Source organism: Mchenga conophoros, unplaced genomic scaffold (genome assembly GCF_057382185.1).
Source record: "Mchenga conophoros isolate Kocher_MC1m ecotype Shallow Benthic unplaced genomic scaffold, M_conophoros_male_GT1.1 unmapped_scaffold_6, whole genome shotgun sequence".
NCBI lineage: Eukaryota > Metazoa > Chordata > Actinopteri > Cichliformes > Cichlidae > Mchenga > Mchenga conophoros.
Genome location: NW_028182333.1, coordinates 281,925 through 299,756, shown reverse-complemented (window position 1 = coordinate 299,756; position 17,832 = coordinate 281,925). Strand labels below are relative to the sequence as shown.

Sequence of the window (17,832 nt, the reverse complement as noted above, 5' to 3'; positions counted from 1 at the left end):
AACACTAAGCTAACGCTAAGCTAACACTAAGCTAACGCTAAGCTAACACTAAGAGTTCTTACAGACACGAGTTAAAAAGCTGCTTTTAGTGTGTGATCAGAGTCCAGGACTGAGAGCAGCAGCAGAGCTGATGGATGATGAATTACTGGATGGAAGAAGCTTCTCATTAGCAGTGAATCAGTGTGTGTGCAGTTCTCTGCAAACTCAGCAGGAAGAATTAGTGTGAAGCTTTAACTCTGCTGATCCTCTTTGAATCTGGATCAGCTGAAATGTTTAAAATGTTGTTCACACGTGTTGGACTGACTGAAGCTTCCAGTCACAGTGAATCTGTGTGTGTCAGTGAATGCATCGTGTGTGCTTCAGGCTCCATCTAGTGGACTGATAGCAGAGCAGCTGATGGCAGCTTCCTCTGCCTCACACTGCTGTCTGACTGCATCCAGCTGACACTGAGATGAAGCAGGAAAGAAGCAGCTGATATTTGGACAGCACACATGATGAAAGGAGGATTTCAGCTGATGTGCACATGAATGATTTGTGTTTCCTCTGCAGGTAGAAAGTGTGTGTGAGCTGAATTGAGCAGCATGGATCAGTGTGAGGACAGAGAGGAGGGAGTCCCTCCCTCTAAAAGCACTCTGTGTGGGGAACATGAGAGCCAGACCAAAGCTCAGAGGTGAGATGACCATCTCTAACTGTCCATGACTCTTCTCCATGTCACAGCTCAGCACTCACATCACTGCTCCATCATTATTCACAGGAACCAGCCTGGACCTCCACCCAGCTCTGTGTCCTTACAGAGTGACTGGTCTAAAGATCGTCCCATTAATTTTAAAGTCCAGCCTGTGTCTGCTGCAGAGAGGTGAGCTGTTAGCAACATGAACTCTTTGATTAAACTGCTCGATGTTGTTGGATATAAACTACAAACACGTCGTTCCCTCAGTCCCATTTAAACTGTCTTTTAAAACAAGCCTTTGGTTTCTAAACAACTGAAAACCCACTTCAGCAAACAGGAAGTGATCAGAGCGTCCGTCCACTTCCTGTCAGGCCCTGCAAACATTTCATATTGAAGAAAAGTAGTTGACATCTCACATTTTTACTCCACCACATTCAACCATTTTGACATTTTACAGCATGAAACTCTTGTCACATGACTCCTGTTATGTTATAGAGTCATGTGACCACCAGGGAGGGATTTGTATGGATGAAACACATTCAAATCAATCTGATTCATCAATGGAAACATTTTTGGTGTAAATGCAGCAACACTGAAAACGCTGAAGATAAAAACACAACAGATGAAATATGAACAAATCGAGGCTTTGAATACACGTGTGTGTGTTTGAGACACAGAGATAAATGGATTGTGTGTCTGTCCTATTGCTGCGTGAGGGTTTTATTGTAGATTTTGTGCGTGTACACTTTTGACCACGAAGGTGTTGAAAGGGCGTAAACAGTTGGAGGCACCAGAGTGAACACTAGTGCTGTCAGTAGATTAAAACATGACTAATTAATGACACAATCTTCTGTCAATTAATCCTGATTAATCACAGTTACTTGATCAATAGCTGCAGTTACATTTTTCCAACTTTATATTTTAAGCCTGTAACAGACGTTTACACCATATAATGAAGTCAATGCAGAATAAACACAAAGAATGTTAAACGCTTCAATTCAAAGAGACTTTGAATAGTTTTCAGTCTTTAACTCAGCTTCTCTGCTGTAAATACAACTTTGTAACAAACATATATACTAAAAGCTAAGTGTGCACTAATATATAATAATATATAATCTATATTACTGCTGTTAATGAAAATGTTTAATCAGACTCATCACAGGGTTACTGTGGATTAATTTGGATTAATCACCATTAAACATCATTTTTAATGTAAACGAATCAAAGTTCATTTCATGAGCAAACAGACTCGAGAGAAAAGGGCAAATTTACACACTTAACATGTTTATTGAACATGTAAACATTGATTAACCTCCTGAATGAGCCGACCCCCCAGGGACAGTCCTGCATGCTAATGATGGGCTCTGCTCTGTACCCTGCAGGATTCTGTCAGCCACAAACTCCTCAGCTGATCCTGAATCTGAGCCCATCTGTCAAACAATCATTTTCTTCACAGGTCTGTGGAGGTGGCACTGATCCTGCAGCAGTCTAACACTCTCTGTCACTCTTCTTCAAGTCTTTGACACGAGGAACCAAAACTATGTTATTAACAACACTAACAGGTCTGCAGTTTGTCCACTTGGCAGTTGTGTCATCAGTGCTTTGCACTTTGTCATCCCTGACATCACCACTGAAAGGACGTCCATGAAAACAGACTGAAAATTACTGATATGTTCACAATCTGAGAGTTTAAAACTTGACAGACTTGATTCAGATGAAGTTATTTGAGCAGAAACTCCTGGATCTTTATCCTGTGTTGATCTAATCCTTCATGGTTCCTCCACAGAGTGGACCAGCAGAGCTCAGAGGTTCCCAGTGGTCAGTCTGCCCAGCAGCATCAAACACAGCTGGACTCCATATTTATGGTCTGTACATGTACAACAACTACTTTATTATTAATAATAATGCATTTATTTATAGGTCCCTTTCAGAACACCAAGGACTCTGTGGACTAAATGACCAAAAGAAACAAACTTTGAATCAGACGGTGCAAATGTGATCACAGGGAAACGTTTTAAACATCGAGGCTTTAAACAGAAACCAAAGTGAAACAGTTTGTAGTCGAGATCAGTGGGAATGAAGCTGAATAACTGTTTCTTCAATAACTTTGAGCTCTTAAAAAAACAAAAGCTAGCTGAAAGTCTGGCTGCTCTTATGAAAAGTACAGAGAAATTATGGTCGCTCAACACTTGTGCACAATATAAGAGTTTAAATAAATCTAAAGAATAACTCAAAATCCTACAATCATACTGATAAAATCATCTACAGCTAACTATCCAAGTGGATTTGTTTAAGACAGCTCCATCTGCTGGTGGCCCTCTGCAGGTGCATGAAAGGGGCGTGTTTATAGTGAAAGTAGTAGAGAAAGTAAACCCCACGGGAAGGAGGAGGACTCTCAGCGGCTTCCAGCTCATATTCAGACATTTGACTTCTCACTGAAAGCAGCAAGTTTGAGTGTCTGTACCTTAGTTAGAAGAGATAACATGTCAGTAGTAATTAGAGTTGATTGAGCAATGCTGTCCTTGTAATGTAGTTTATGATTTTTATGGACAAGTCCAGTTTTTCTGTAGAGCCTCTCAAGTTGGTGACAGCAGCAGTGGAAGTTCACGTGTAAACCAGAGCAGCAAATCAGGTCCAAATGTGTTGTTCACAGTGAGTGGGATCATCATTGGCTGCTATGTTAACCTCCTGCAGCAGGATGTGTTTGGTCAGAGAATGGATAGATCACTAAGTCATTGTTGAGTTTAGGGAGACAGTAGACAGTTGGAGGAGGTTCAGCCAGTTGACACACAGTAGATAAAATAACTGAAGGCAGGAGCAGACACCTGTATGACTTTCCACCTCTCACATAGATTATTGTCCCTGGGCAGCGCCACAGGGCTGGTAGATGTAAACAAAGCTGGAGGAGAGGATTTATTCATCTGAGAAAAGTCACAGAGTTGTGTCTTGATGCTCAATCATCCAGGTACGTAAATCCCAAAAAGCTTGATTCTGTTCATCTGGATGTTTTCAGTGGGAGAAACGTTTCATCATCATCAGGTGACTTCTTCAGTCTCAGCTGACTGCAGGTTTCAATCTCATAAACAGGACATTTGTATGACTGAAACCAGCCCACTGAAGGAACAATGGGCTGGGAGGTCAGTTCATTGATCATTGGTACGCATATTGTCAGGACCATTGATCAATGGTTGTTGATCAATGGTCATGAGTCCAGTTCACAGAGAGCTGGGGAATGGCTGCAATCACAGCATGTAAGATGGTGACAGTTGTACCCTTAGGCCCCTCCTCCATTCAGAGATGGTCTTTTCACATAAATGGCCTCCTTGACTCCGCCCTCAAACCAGCGTTCATATTTACTCAGGACCTTCTTGATGTGAAGTTCTTCTGCTTCCCTGGCTGCTGTGTCTGTGGGGATGGTGTTTGTTCTGTGTTGTAGTGTCCTGATGACGCCCAGTTTGTGCCCCAGTGGATGATGAGAGTCAAACCTTAAATACTGATCTGTATGTGTAAACAGAGTGAACCTTTAAGACCAGTTGTCTGTACGATCAACTCAGTCACCTGAAACATCTCCAAGTTTTTGGCTTTGATCATCAACCTGTTGGTAGTTCAGCTCTGAACACCAGTGAAATGTTTCTCCCACTGAAATCGCTGCATTCATATGAACAGCATCAACGTTTTGGGATCATGGAGTTGTGGACAAAGTCTCAGTTAATCAGATAAAGTCAAACCTATAATTGGTAAAGAGTTCGCGGATGATATGCCCCTTGATCGTAAAGAAGTGGATGTTGTGTGGACTAAAGTTCAGAGTGGTGGGTCATTCATAAATATTCTGTTCCAGCTGCTGGAGGACAACATCATCACTTTTGTGAAGAACGAGCTGAAGAAGATCCAGAAGGCTCTGAATCCAAATAAGCCCCAGTGCTTGGAGTTTCAGAGGGAGGATGATGAGCAGAGGAGAAACAGCAGAGAGGCATTTGTGAAGATCACAGTGAACTTCCTGAGGAGAATGAAGCAGGAGGAGCTGGCTGACCGTCTGCAGAGACGTAAGAGGATTTATCTAAAGATTTAAGCTGCTGGATAAATGAGAGACTTGTGACACCAGTGTGTTCAGTCATTTCTCAGTGGGTCAGAAATTGTCATCAGCATTTTGTAAAATGTGATTGTTAAAGTTGTATTTTTATTATTATTATTCAGAACTTCCAGCTGCTGTTTGTCATCGTAACCTTAAGTCTAAGCTGAAGGAGAAGTTCCAGTGTGTGTTTGAGGGCATCGCTAAAGCAGGAAACCCAACCCTCCTGAATCAGATCTACACAGAGCTCTACATCACAGAGGGAGGGACTGCAGAGGTCAATGATGAACATGAGGTCAGACAGATTGAAACAGCATCCAGGAAACCAGACAGACCAGAAACAACCATCAGACAAGAAGACATCTTTAAAGCCTCACCTGGAAGAGACGAACCAATCAGAACAGTGCTGACAAAGGGAGTGGCTGGCATTGGGAAAACAGTCTTAACACAGAAATACACCCTGGACTGGGCTGAAGACAAAGCCAACCAGGACATCCAGTTCATATTTCCATTCACTTTCAGAGAGCTGAATGTGCTGAAAGAGGAAAAGTTCAGCTTGGTGGGACTTGTTCATCACTTCTTTACTGAAACCAAAGAAGCAGGAATCTGCAGCTTTGAAGACTTCCAGGTTGTGTTCATCTTTGATGGTCTGGATGAGTGTCGACTTCCTCTGGACTTCCACAAAACTACAATCCTAACTGACCCTAGAAAGTCCACCTCAGTGGATGTGCTGCTGATAAACCTCATCAGGGGGAAACTGCTTCCCTCTGCTCGCCTCTGGATAACCACACGACCTGCAGCAGCCAATCAGATCCCTCCTGACTGTGTTGGCATGGTGACAGAGGTCAGAGGGTTCACTGACCCACAGAAGGAGGAGTACTTCAGGAAGAGATTCAGAGATGAGGAGCAGGCCAGCAGGATCATCTCCCACATCAAGACATCACGAAGCCTCCACATCATGTGTCACATCCCAGTCTTCTGCTGGATCACTGCTACAGTTCTGGAGGATGTGCTGGAAACCAGAGAGGGAGGACAGCTGCCCAACACCCTGACTGAGATGTACATCCACTTCCTGGTGGTTCAGGCCAAAGTGAAGAAGGTCAAGTATGATGGAGGAGCTGAGACAGATCCACACTGGAGTCCAGAGAGCAGGAAGATGATGGAGTCTCTGGGAAAACTGGCTTTTGATCAGCTGCAGAAAGGAAACCTGATCTTCTATGAATCAGACCTGACAGAGTGTGGCATCGATATCAGAGCAGCCTCAGTGTACTCAGGAGTGTTCACACAGATCTTTAAAGAGGAGAGAGGACTGTACCAGGACAAGGTGTTCTGCTTCATCCATCTGAGTGTTCAGGAGTTTCTGGCTGCTCTTCATGTCCATCTGACCTTCAGCAACTCTGGACTCAATCTGCTGGAAGAACAACAAACAACCTCCAAGAAATCTAAATTATTTAACAAACCAAACCTACAATCTCTCCACCAGAGTGCTGTGAACAAGGCCTTACAGAGTCCAAATGGACACCTGGACTTGTTCCTCCGCTTCCTCCTGGGTCTTTCACTGCAGACTAATCAGAGTCTCCTACGAGGTCTGCTGACACAGACAGGAAGTAGCTGGCAGACCAATAAGAAAACAGTTCAGTACATCAAGGAGAAGATCAATGAGAATCTGTCTGCAGAGAAAAGCATCAATCTGTTCCACTGTCTGAATGAACTGAATGATCGTTCTCTAGTGGAGGAGATCCAACAGTTCCTGAGATCAGGACGTCTCTCCACAGATGAACTGTCTCCTGCTCAGTGGTCAGCTCTGGTCTTCATCTTACTGTCATCAGAAGAAGATCTGGATGTGTTTGACCTGCAGAAATACTCTGCTTCAGAGGAGGCTCTTCTGAGGCTGCTGCCAGTGGTCAAAGCCTCCAACAAAGCTCTGTAAGTACATATGTGATCAGGCTTTTATAACATAAACAGTGTAATGTGTGATGGACCCTTAAAAACTTAAACATATTTATTTACATGATCATCAGCACTAAATACAGTATATTATAGTTAATGTTTGATAGCAGCAGTAAATGTCAGTGTCTTAAACATATCTGGGTGTCAGCTTTTATCAAAGTCATATCCAGAATCATCCTGTAAGTAAACTTTATTTATACAGCAGCTTTCACAGGTCAAAAATCACAAAGTGCTTTACAATAGAAACAGGCAATAAAAACATTAAACAGCAAACACTGAACATCATACAGCCTAAAACTAGTTAAAGGCCACTCTGAATACTAGAGTCTGAATAAATGAGTTAGTGGGACCAGTAACAGCCTTTAACTGGAAGATCTCAGATGTGAGAAGAGCTGTAGGATTGTAGAAAGTCAGAAATATAGACTGGGACTTAAAGTAAGGACTAAAACTTTAAATAAAGCCTAAAATGAACTGGTTACCAGTGTGAAGAGATTAAACTGGAGTAATGTCCAGTCTGTTTCATGTGCTGGTTAAAAGCCTCGCAGCATCATTCTGTACTGACTGAAGACGTTCAAAGTCTGTGATGGAGCCATAGGTGATCAACTCCCTCATTCCTCCTCTGGTCTTATTGCTCAGCTGAAGAGGAGTTCACTTCTGTATGTTACAATCAGCATCACCAGTACAGCTCCAAGGATCTGCAGCTGCTGGCAGATTCAGTCATGCATGCTTGATTGTTTTTCAGTCTCTCAGGTCAGATGAAGTCATATTCTTTATGAATCAGCATAAGAAGTCAATAAAAATTCAAAGCAAATCAAGATGAGCGTTTATTCTTGTTTTAACAAATATATGAGCGAGAGGAACCTTTTTGGTCTAAAGTTATAATCATCTGCCACATTTCTAATCTCTTTACTACGTGGACTTTTAAAATATTTTCTGTTCCCCCAGACTGAGTCTCTGTAACTGGTCAGAGAGTTCATTTAACTTGTCATTTGATAACAGTTTGTTATCAAATTACAGTTTTTCAAATTGTGTTTTTATTTTGTTTTTTAGGCTGAGTGTCCCTGATCTCTCAGACAGAGGCTGTGAAGCTCTGTCCTCAGCTCTCAGCTCCCAGTCTTCTACACTGAGACAGCTGGACTTAAGTAACAACAACCTGCAGGATCCAGCAGTGAGGCATCTTTCTGCAGGACTGAGAAGTCCACACTGCAAACTGAATACTCTGAGGTGAGATCAAGATATGTTGTGCTTTTCATCAATTGACAGAATTAACCAATAAGAATCCACTAAATGGGAATAAAGTCAGTTAAACTTCTGTAATAGTTTTATGATACTTTAATGAGCAGAGCGTTATTGATCAATATGTCAGCTACTTTGGTGCTAATGCACTGCCCGGCACATGGAGCCCAATTGGCATTTGCAATAGAATACCAGAATTGATTGACCATTGTCAGTTAACAAATGTCAGCGTCATCCATTTGTTGACGCTCAGTAAAAACACAGGATTAATTGCTAAATCTAATAACTCTTTAGTGCACCCTCATTGCAACTTAACAACAGTGTTTGTTTAATTAAACCCCCAGAGAGCAGTCATTTTTCGATTGTACCTTAGACCCCCGCGGAGTCATCATTTTGCGTTTCTACCTTTAAAAGCCGGAGAGCAGTCAAATGCTGGAAGTGGAAGCTAAATTGGCTAGTCATTCATATGTATATTGGGTTGTTACCTAGGAATTCTGGAGGGAGGGGAGTGGAGTGTTTCGGTTTGCCATCTTAGGGAGAAATCAACACACACGTCCTTTGTTGCTGACATTTATTGATGAAAATAGAAAAAAAACCCAACCATTTGTACACATATTTACAAATAATAACAAAAATTGAGTGAGTACATTTCAACATTTTCAGCAATCACTCACAATCCTGGCACTGCCATGGTATCTGTCGTCTGCATTTACCACATGTGTATCTGTTGCAGTGAACACATCGCACAGTGGCCTGATTTTTTTTGCATCTGTGTTTGACCTGACACGTGGCTCTTTTTCCAGGGCTCGGTGTGGAGGGTTGAGTCCGAAGCAACTGTTCTTTTCTTTCCTTCTTCACAGCTACATGAGAGCGAGCCAATTCTGTTGCAAGCGCCACCAGGAAATCCACCCGTCTTTCCTTCGTCCCGGTGCATGCTTGATACAGCACATGTGCATTCAGTGCTGCCATGTCGATCATGTTATAAAACACGGCAACTGGCCAGCGCCGTGTTCCTCTGCGGACAGTGTACTCCCGAACCATCTGGTCCATCACATCCACGCCACACTTTGTTTTGTTGTAAAGGGTGACAGTGTTTGGCTTCCTTTTGGTAGTGTTATCAGTCTGAACCACGCCGTGCATGCTGCTAAGAATATAGACTGTCTTCTTCCGTTTGGCCGCATACGCCGTCAGCGTGGCAGCAGAGGTTGAAAACACCTAAGAAATACGATAAATTGTTATTTCCATAGCACTTTTACACACAATGAAACACATAAACATAGAACCACAAAAGACCTGCAACATACCTGAGTGGTGAATTCATTGCGATCTGTCTGTCTAGTGGATTGAGGAATTTCCCTGCGAATCTTGTTGACTGTGCCGAGGATGGTGGTTTTCCGTCTAAGAAGTTTTTCCGCAAGTGAAAGCGATGTGAAGAAATTGTCCGTGGTAACATTTCTGCCCTTGTCTAGGAATGGTTCCATCAGCCTCATTACTACATTTTCAGAAAGTCTCTCCCCAGTGGGACGATTGGGGTCCTTGCCAAGATATGGGAAGACATTGCAAATGTACTTGGATTTTAGGTCGCAGGCCACCCAAAACTTGATCCCAAACTTGTCCGGTTTACTGGCAATATACTGCAGGAAACTGCACCGCGTTTTTGATGGGAAAAGCTGTTCATCAACGGTGATATGTAGACCAGGGTTGTAGCACGTGATGCAGTTGGTGACAAATGCTCCCCACACACTGGAAATTGCAGCGAACTTATCAGTCTTTGCTCGATCACTGCGGGTGGACTTGTCATCAAAGCGTAGGTGTTGCACGTGTACTCCCGAACCATCTGGTTCGGGAGTACACGGTCCGCAAAGGAACACGGCGCTGGCCAGTTGCCGTGTTTTATAACATGATCGACATGGCAGCACTGAATGCACATGTGCTGTATCAAGCATGCACCGGGACGAAGGAAAGACGGGTGGACTTCCTGGTGGCGCTTGCAACAGAATTGGCTCGCTCTCATGTAGCTGCGAAGAAGGAAAGAAAAGAACAGTTGCTTCGGACTCAACCCTCCACACCGAGCCCTGGAAAAAGGGCCACGTGTCAGGTCAAACACAGATGCAAAAAAAATCAGGCCACTGTGCGATGTGTTCACTGCTACAGGTACACATGTGGTAAATGCAGACGACAGATACCGTGGCAGTGCCAGGATTGTGAGTGATTGCTGAAAATGTTGAAATGTACTCACTCAATTTTTGTTATTATTTGTAAATATGTGTACAAATGGTTGGGTTTTTTTTCTATTTCATCAATAAATGTCAGCAACAAAGGACGTGTGTGTTGATTTCTCCCCTAAGATGGCAAACCGAAACACTCCACTCCCCCACTCCCCTCCCTCCAGAATTCCTAGGTAACAACCCAATATACATATGAATGACTAGCCAATTTAGCTTCCACTTCCAGCATTTGACTGCTCTCCGGCTTTTAAAGGTAGAACGGTAGAAGCCTGGCAATCCCAGTGTTAATGTTTATCTGTCATTTTTCAGACTGAGTCACTGTAAGCTCTCAGAGAGAGGCTATGAAGCTCTGTCCTCAGCTCTCAGCTCCCAGTCCTGTAGTCTGAGACAGCTGGACCTGAGTAACTCTGACCTGCAGGATTCAGGAGTGAAGCTTCTGTCTGCTGGAGTGAAGAGTCCACACTGTAAAATGGAAACTCTCAGGTCAGGATTTAAAATTTTCCAATGATGATCACGTTAAACCTGATTTCTATTACTGCATAAACAGGAAATAGATTTTTAAAAAAGTCTTAATGTAGAAATTAGTGTCTGGGGTTTTTAGTGATATTTGTTTACTTTCTGTCTTTCATTTGCAATGAAATGTCCCATCTGCTCCTGAGTCCAAAATCTTTATTTTAGCAGTGCTTCATCCACCAAACCTTCTAGTTCGATTCCTGTATGCTGAAGGTTTTTACAGAGCTGTTTGTTCAGATATCAGAAATTTATTTTCAGAAACATTTAGTAATACAAATATGATCAATTGATTATTTCTGACTGAAAAGATGAAATATACAGGGAGTGCAGAATTATTAGGCAAAGGAGTATTTTATCCACATCATCCTCTTCATGCATGTTGTCTTACTCCAAGCTGTATAGGCTCGAAAGCCTACTACCAATTAAGCATATTAGGTGATGTGCATCTCTGTAATGAGAAGGGGTGTGGTCTAATGACATCAACACCCTATATCAGGTGTGCATAATTATTAGGCAACGTCCTTTCCTTTGGCAAAATGGGTCAAAAGAAGGACTTGACAGGCTCAGAAAAGTCAAAAATAGTGAGATATCTTGCAGAGGGATGCAGCAGTCTCAAAATTGCAAAGCTTCTGAAGCGTGATCATCGAACAATCAAGCGTTTCATTCAAAATAGTCAACAGGGTCGCAAGAAGCGTGTGGAAAAACCAAGGTGCAAAATAACTACCCATGAACTGAGAAAAGTCAAGCGTGCAGCTGCCAAGATGCCACTTGCCACCAGTTTGGCCATATTTTGGAGCTGCAACATCACTGGAGTGCCCAAAAGCACAAGGTGTGCAATACTCAGAGACATGGCCAAGGTAAGAAAGGCTGAAAGACGACCACCACTGAACAAGACACACAAGCTGAAACGTCAAGACTGGGCCAAGAAATATCTCAAGACTGGTTTTTCTAAGGTTTTATGGACTGATGAAATGAGAGTGAGTCTTGATGGGCCAGATGGATGGGCCCGTGGCTGGATTGGTAAAGGGCAGAGAGCTCCAGTCCCACTCAGACGCCAGCAAGGTGGAGGTGGAGTACTGGTTTGGGCTGGTATCATCAAAGATGAGCTTGTGGGGCCTTTTCGGGTTGAGGATGGAGTCAAGCTCAACTCCCAGTCCTACTGCCAGTTTCTGGAAGACACCTTCTTCAAGCAGTGGTACAGGAAGAAGTCTGCATCCTTCAAGAAAACATGATTTTCATGCAGGACAATGCTCCATCACACGCGTCCAAGTACTCCACAGCGTGGCTGGCAAGAAAGGGTATAAAAGAAGAAAAACTAATGACATGGCCTCCTTGTTCACCTGATCTGAACCCCATTGAGAACCTGTGGTCCATCATCAAATGTGAGATTTACAAGGAGGGAAAACAGTACACCTCTCTGAACAGTGTCTGGGAGGCTGTGGTTGCTGCTGCACGCAGTGTTGATGGTGAACAGATCAAAACACTGACAGAATCCATGGATGGCAGGCTTTTGAGTGTCCTTGCAAAGAAAGGTGGCTATATTGGTCGCTGATTTGTTTTTGTTTTGTTTTTGAATGTCAGAAATGTATATTTGTGAATGTGAAGATGTTATATTGGTTTCACTGGTAAAAATAAATAATTGAAATGGGTATATATTTGTTTTTTGTTAAGTTGCCTAATAATTATGCACAGTAATAGTCACCTGCACACACAGATATCCCCCTAAAATAGCTAAAACTAAAAACAAACTAAAAACTACTTCCAAAAACATTCAGCTTTGATATTAATGAGTTTTTTGGGTTCATTGAGAACATGGTTGTTGTTCAATAATAACATTATTCCTCAAAAATACAACTTGCCTAATAATTCTGCACTCCCTGTATATTTGGTCATAGTGATATGACTCATTGCCTCACTTAAACATAAAATGTAAACAAAAATTCAAAACAATAGATTAATACAAAACAGAGTTTGACTGTTGAGCTTAAAGTGAGCTTGAATGTTATTCACTTCCTGTTTTATTTTGGTAGTTATCGTCTCTGGTTTTTACCCCAACATTGTCTACATTAATTTCAGCTGTAGAAGGTTTTATTGACTGTTTGATTTGTCACTTTATTTAACTATAATTGTTGACTTATAAACTATTGCTTAAAATGTATTTTCATTAAAATACCAAATAATTTATTACTTTATCATCTAATTAGATTATAATTCTGTAAATAAGAGTGATAGTGTGGCCTGTGTGGGTTGTCTTCAGGTTCTCTGCTTCCTCCCACAGTCCAAAAACATGCATGCTGGGTTAACTGGAGATGTGTGATTGTGAGCATAAATGTTTGTCTGTCTAGCTCTGTTTCTACCTGGCTACATCACCGTGGTTACTGATGCTGAACCAATAACCTGGTCTGGATCAGGTTATGTTCAGTGTTTTTATTTAAAATCAGCTGAAGTGCCTCATTTTCACTGATTCTTTCATTTACAGAAAGCTTTAAGTGAGATATAGATTCAGTCATATGTTACTAATATTACTTTTAACCTGAGTAGTGAAAGTTCGCGGTGATCTGAAAATGATGTGCCGGGAGTTGTGCCGTTCTCTGCGGCTTCAGTGACCCTCGAGCTCTCGACTAGCTATCGAGCTGGTGGGTAACAGACGTCTCCGAAAACGTCGAAGCACTTTTGCAAATATGCGATATCTTGATAAACCGAGCAGATATTTGAAGTTTACACACCCACATTCTCGCCTGAAAATATGTTAAAAGTTTATTTTGTGACCCAGGAAGATTAATAAGAGTAATTTTAAAACTTAGTAGCGGTCACCATTACCGGAAACTGCAGTTTGGCTGGACCGCACTATGAATTCTGGGATATGGTGGGCCACGAAGGACACACCCGACCCATCCTTCAAATTCGGGGAAATGGAGGACGCATTTGTCGGCTGCATTCGGAGGAATTTGGACAGCCTTCGGTGCGTCGCTGTGACGTAATTGGTCTACAAATGTGTCCTCAGGAGGATGCAGCCCATGAATTTGGACACACCGAGCCTGCGTGCTGGTAGCACCTTAGCCACAGCTCGGGTGTGGAGGAGAAGCTGAAAAAGAAGGTTTTCTAGTTTGTAAGGAGGAAAAAACTGAGAGGACTAAGTGAAAGAGAGGCTGGAGAGTAACACAGAGCAGCAATGAATGCTGCTCACACACTTTAGAGAGTTTAGTATTAAATGTTCGAGTGAGTTAGCTCCCAGCTAACTAGCAGAGCAGCTAACTAGCAAACCAGCTAACTGCACCCACAAGCTGCGACTGCGTCTTTCTAACAAGAGCGTCAGACACGCAGACTGGTTTTCTTTGTGGATGATGATGTATTCTCACACTGATCCTTCATGATGATGCTGCCATCCACCCACTGCTCCTGGTGTTGCCAATTCCTCAGTAAGGAAAATCGCTATTGGCTGTCCTAAAAGTTGCTGGAAGTCGCTAAATGATGTCATCGCCTAATTTGGATAAATGGTCATGTAATTGTAATTGTAACGTACGTTGTAGGAGAGAAAAATAACATCGTGGAAGAGACATAACGTGAGTAAAAAAATGTCCTTAAATGCATTTAAATAAATAAATCATAGTTCTGTCTGTAACTATTACAACACTCTCACCACATTTGTTAACAATTCTCTCAACAAATGTGTTTCTCCTCGTTCTTTGTCATCCAGCTGAGACTTTGGGTATAAATGTGTCATAAACAGGATAAAGCAGTGCAGGTTCAATGTAATCAAACCTCAGACTGAGTTCAAAATCATCACCTGTCCCTGATACCACGTCAGCACCAGAACCATGATGTGTTTACTCACATTTAAAAAGGTGGAGGGCAGTGTGAATGGACTGTTGTCATTGGTCTGAATGTGCCTCTATAAACGTGTGCTCTTCATTATTGATGTTTTCCTAATGAACAGAAAATGAGACTTAACAAAATCCTTCTGACTGTTGTTGGAGCAGGTTGGGTCCTGGGTTTGAGTCCCCCACTGAACCACAGTGGCTTCTAGCTTTGTTTCACAGTGTATAGAACAACAAATTAAAACCAAATCACAAAAAAACACATCAGACTTTGAGGGTTGAACCAAGGATGAGGAAGCAGACTCTGCCCCAAACAGCTGGATATATGGATGGTTACCAGAGCAACCACAGCAGTGTGCTCTCAGTATATTTAGTTGTATAAAGGTGTTTGTGGTGTGTTGCAGCTGAAACAGCCTCATGCATGTTGACACAGGGAGAAAATAGTGTGAGGACACTGTTCACAGCAGTCACAGCTCGCTGCCTTCAACAGTCTCTTCCTTCCTTGTTTGGATGTCACTGATATCATCTTCTGCTCTCACACTGACCACCTGTTGGAGCTAACATGCTAACATGGAAGCAGCAGGTATGCCACCTGTGGCAGCTGAGGTCACGTGATCTGAGTGTTTGAACCACACGTTGGAGCAGCGTTTCCAAACATCTGCACTTCAGAAGCTCCAAAGTGTGGAAACGTCACTGTGGAGCATCTCATCCCTATCTAAGAGATTTTCTTGCCTCTGCAAAGCGAAGCTTGCAAACAGCACCATAGTTTGTCAATCCCAACCAATCAGAGCGCTCCTTATGTCACGTCACATGACTCGTGTGTTTTCCTCTTTGATTAGCACCCAAAGAACTAAAGAAAGGCTAAAAGGACGTTCAGCCAATCAAATCCCTCCTAGCAACAGGAAGTCTAGAGAGGAAATGGAGCAGAGAAGGAGAATCACCAGTTTAAATGTCTGAGTTTTAAACTGGTGACCCTCTAAAGAGGCTTTTATTGACTCTTTCTGTTTTCTTTACAGCTTTTTTCACCATTTAAACTGTTTAATATCAGATTTAGAAATAACTTTTGGACAGTTTTTCTACATTTGCACTAAAATATGACATAAGTAATGACTTTCTGACTTTACGTTGGACTAATCTAACGACTCAGCCTGGCTATGTTGGACTGGGTGTGGCAGCAGCTCCCAGTTTGAGTTCAGGAGACAGACACCCTCTCTACTTTGAAGATCAGCTTCAAACTTTCCTTTTTGATAAAGCTTATAGTTCGAGCTGGATCAGGTGACCCATCCCTTAGTTATGCTGCTATAGGCTCAGGCTGTTGGTGGACTTCCCATGATGCTCTGCTTTCTTCTCCCCTCTTTTCACTCCTGATGCTTTTATATGTCACTACTGCATGTCCTTAACTTTTGTCTCTCTGTTTTGTTCTTGTCTCTCTGAGCTCATCTCTTCTCTTTCCCCTCACCCTGCAACCAGTCATGGTAGATGCTCCTCCTGGAGCCTGTTTTCACTGGGAGGATCTTTGTGTCAAAGGGAGTTCTTCTTCCCACCATCACCAAGTGCTGCTCACAGTGGATTGTGTTGCGAAATCTATCAATGTAGAGCAGTGAGACAAACCACGGAGGCCCCAGAGAAGTGCAATCAAACGATGAGTTTATTAACACACAGGAGAAAACATCAGCCTATGTCTTCTGACAAAAATACATGTTGTGGACACTTACAAAGCAGTGGGGTACACGCCCCCCCCCCCCCCCCCCCCCCCCTTGGCGTCAATAAAAATAGTCAGAGTAAAATAGGTTCCAGACATTAGTCACAGTTAATGGTACATCTTGTACATGTTTAACGGCTATAAACAGACACAGAACTTCTCTTTTCTGTAACACCTTCCATACAAGGTAATAAACTTCAAGCCCTCAGGGTCTCTGGGGCTAATTATTGACTCTGGTCATCTGTTGCCAAGTAGAGTAAATATAGTGAGACACCAAATGAGTTAAGGCCTCAGGCCTGACACATTCCTAGATTATATGTATTGTAAGCATCCATGCAATCATCCTGTTCTAGTTTCCCTCAGCATGTATCACCTGGACAGTCACGCCAGTGAAGCTTAAGACCCTTAATGAACCGAACATCAACTCAAAATAAGCACAAATATGCAATGTGTATGAAATACTTCTGACCGTACTTGTAATAAAAGTTAACATAATGGAAGGATCCTCAAATGAACATGTTCAATAGACAACTTTAATGCAATATCAATACTGTGAGAAATATTATTAGATGGAATAATGCTGTAAAGAACATTATTAATGCAGTTATAATGATGCAGATTATATGGCAGCAATAAAAGAATTTCTGTATCTCCACAATTGTCTGATGGTTGGGGCTTTCTCTCTAATATTGGAGGCTGTTACCTTACACTGTTAAACAGCTTCAGATGACTGTTGTTGTCCTTTGGGAATTGTCACTTATAAATAAAGTTACATTGAATGGATGTAAATGGATAGATGTTATTGTGACAAAAAGAAAACGATTGTTGACGGATTGTTGTTTTGTGTGTCTGCAGTCTGTCAGGCTGTCTGATCACAGAGGAAGGCTGTACTTCTCTGGCCTCAGCTCTGAGCTCCAACCCCTCCCATCTGAGAGAGCTGGACCTGAGCTACAATCATCCAGATGACTCAGGAATGAAGCTGCTGTCGGCTGGACTGAAGGAACCAGGCTGGAGACTGGACACTCTCAGGTATGGAGAGAATGTCTGATAGAGGAGGAAGAGCTGGAAACATTTCCTGTGCCCTTCACTCACTTCCTGTTTGTTTCCTGCAGATGAGACATGAACAATCACACATGCAGGAATATTTTCAGGGTCAGACACACTAGTCTAGCTGGATAGTTCATGGATATTTATGTAGGGGTCTCCAAGGAGTCTGTTTGCAGGAACATTAATGATAGCTGATAAGTCATGTTGAGAGTTTCATTAACAGTAGACCTACAGTTAGGTCCATAAATATTTGGACAGAGACAACATTTTGTAACTTTAGATACACTTTATTAGGTCACAGGTGTACCTGAGATAGTGGGCACTGTGTACCTAATAAAGTGTCAACCATGTGTATGTTTCCCATGCTGTATGTCCACAGTCACAGTGACAGTCAGTGACGCTGACAGAAGGATGAAACAAGGCTGTGAATCGTTTCAGTCTGTGTGTGTGACAAAGAGGCAGACAGGAGCAGCTAACATTTGGAAATGGAAGCTTAAATAATGACAAACTCTACATTCACGGCTGAATTCACAATAATTTGTTCTCAAGTGCACATTTAGCAGCTAATGCTATTACTGTTTTCCCTTGCTTTCTACAAT

General features: G+C 42.4%; 3 protein-coding genes across 3 annotated transcripts in view; 1 reads left to right on the top strand and 2 right to left on the bottom strand.

Moving 5' to 3' along the window:
- The window catches only part of LOC146546164 (protein NLRC3-like), an 80,088-nt gene extending 73,419 nt beyond the window's left edge, over positions 1 to 6,669 (top strand). Inside the window, exons 5-7 of the mRNA XM_085266660.1 lie at positions 2,457 to 2,535; positions 4,509 to 4,713; positions 4,865 to 6,669. Coding sequence (XP_085122786.1) covers positions 2,457 to 2,535; positions 4,509 to 4,713; positions 4,865 to 6,669 — 2,089 coding nt within the window. The remainder of the gene's footprint in view (positions 1 to 2,456; positions 2,536 to 4,508; positions 4,714 to 4,864) is intronic.
- The window catches only part of LOC146546160 (uncharacterized), a 168,397-nt gene that overhangs the window by 98,190 nt on the left and 52,375 nt on the right, over positions 1 to 17,832 (bottom strand). The gene's annotated exons all lie outside the window — the stretch shown is intronic.
- The window catches only part of LOC146546163 (uncharacterized), a 16,324-nt gene continuing 7,083 nt past the window's right edge, over positions 8,592 to 17,832 (bottom strand). Inside the window, exons 3-4 of the mRNA XM_085266646.1 lie at positions 9,230 to 9,323; positions 8,592 to 9,140 (exon numbers count right to left, since the gene is read on the bottom strand). Of these exons, the coding sequence (XP_085122772.1) occupies positions 8,592 to 9,140; positions 9,230 to 9,323 (643 nt within the window). The remainder of the gene's footprint in view (positions 9,141 to 9,229; positions 9,324 to 17,832) is intronic.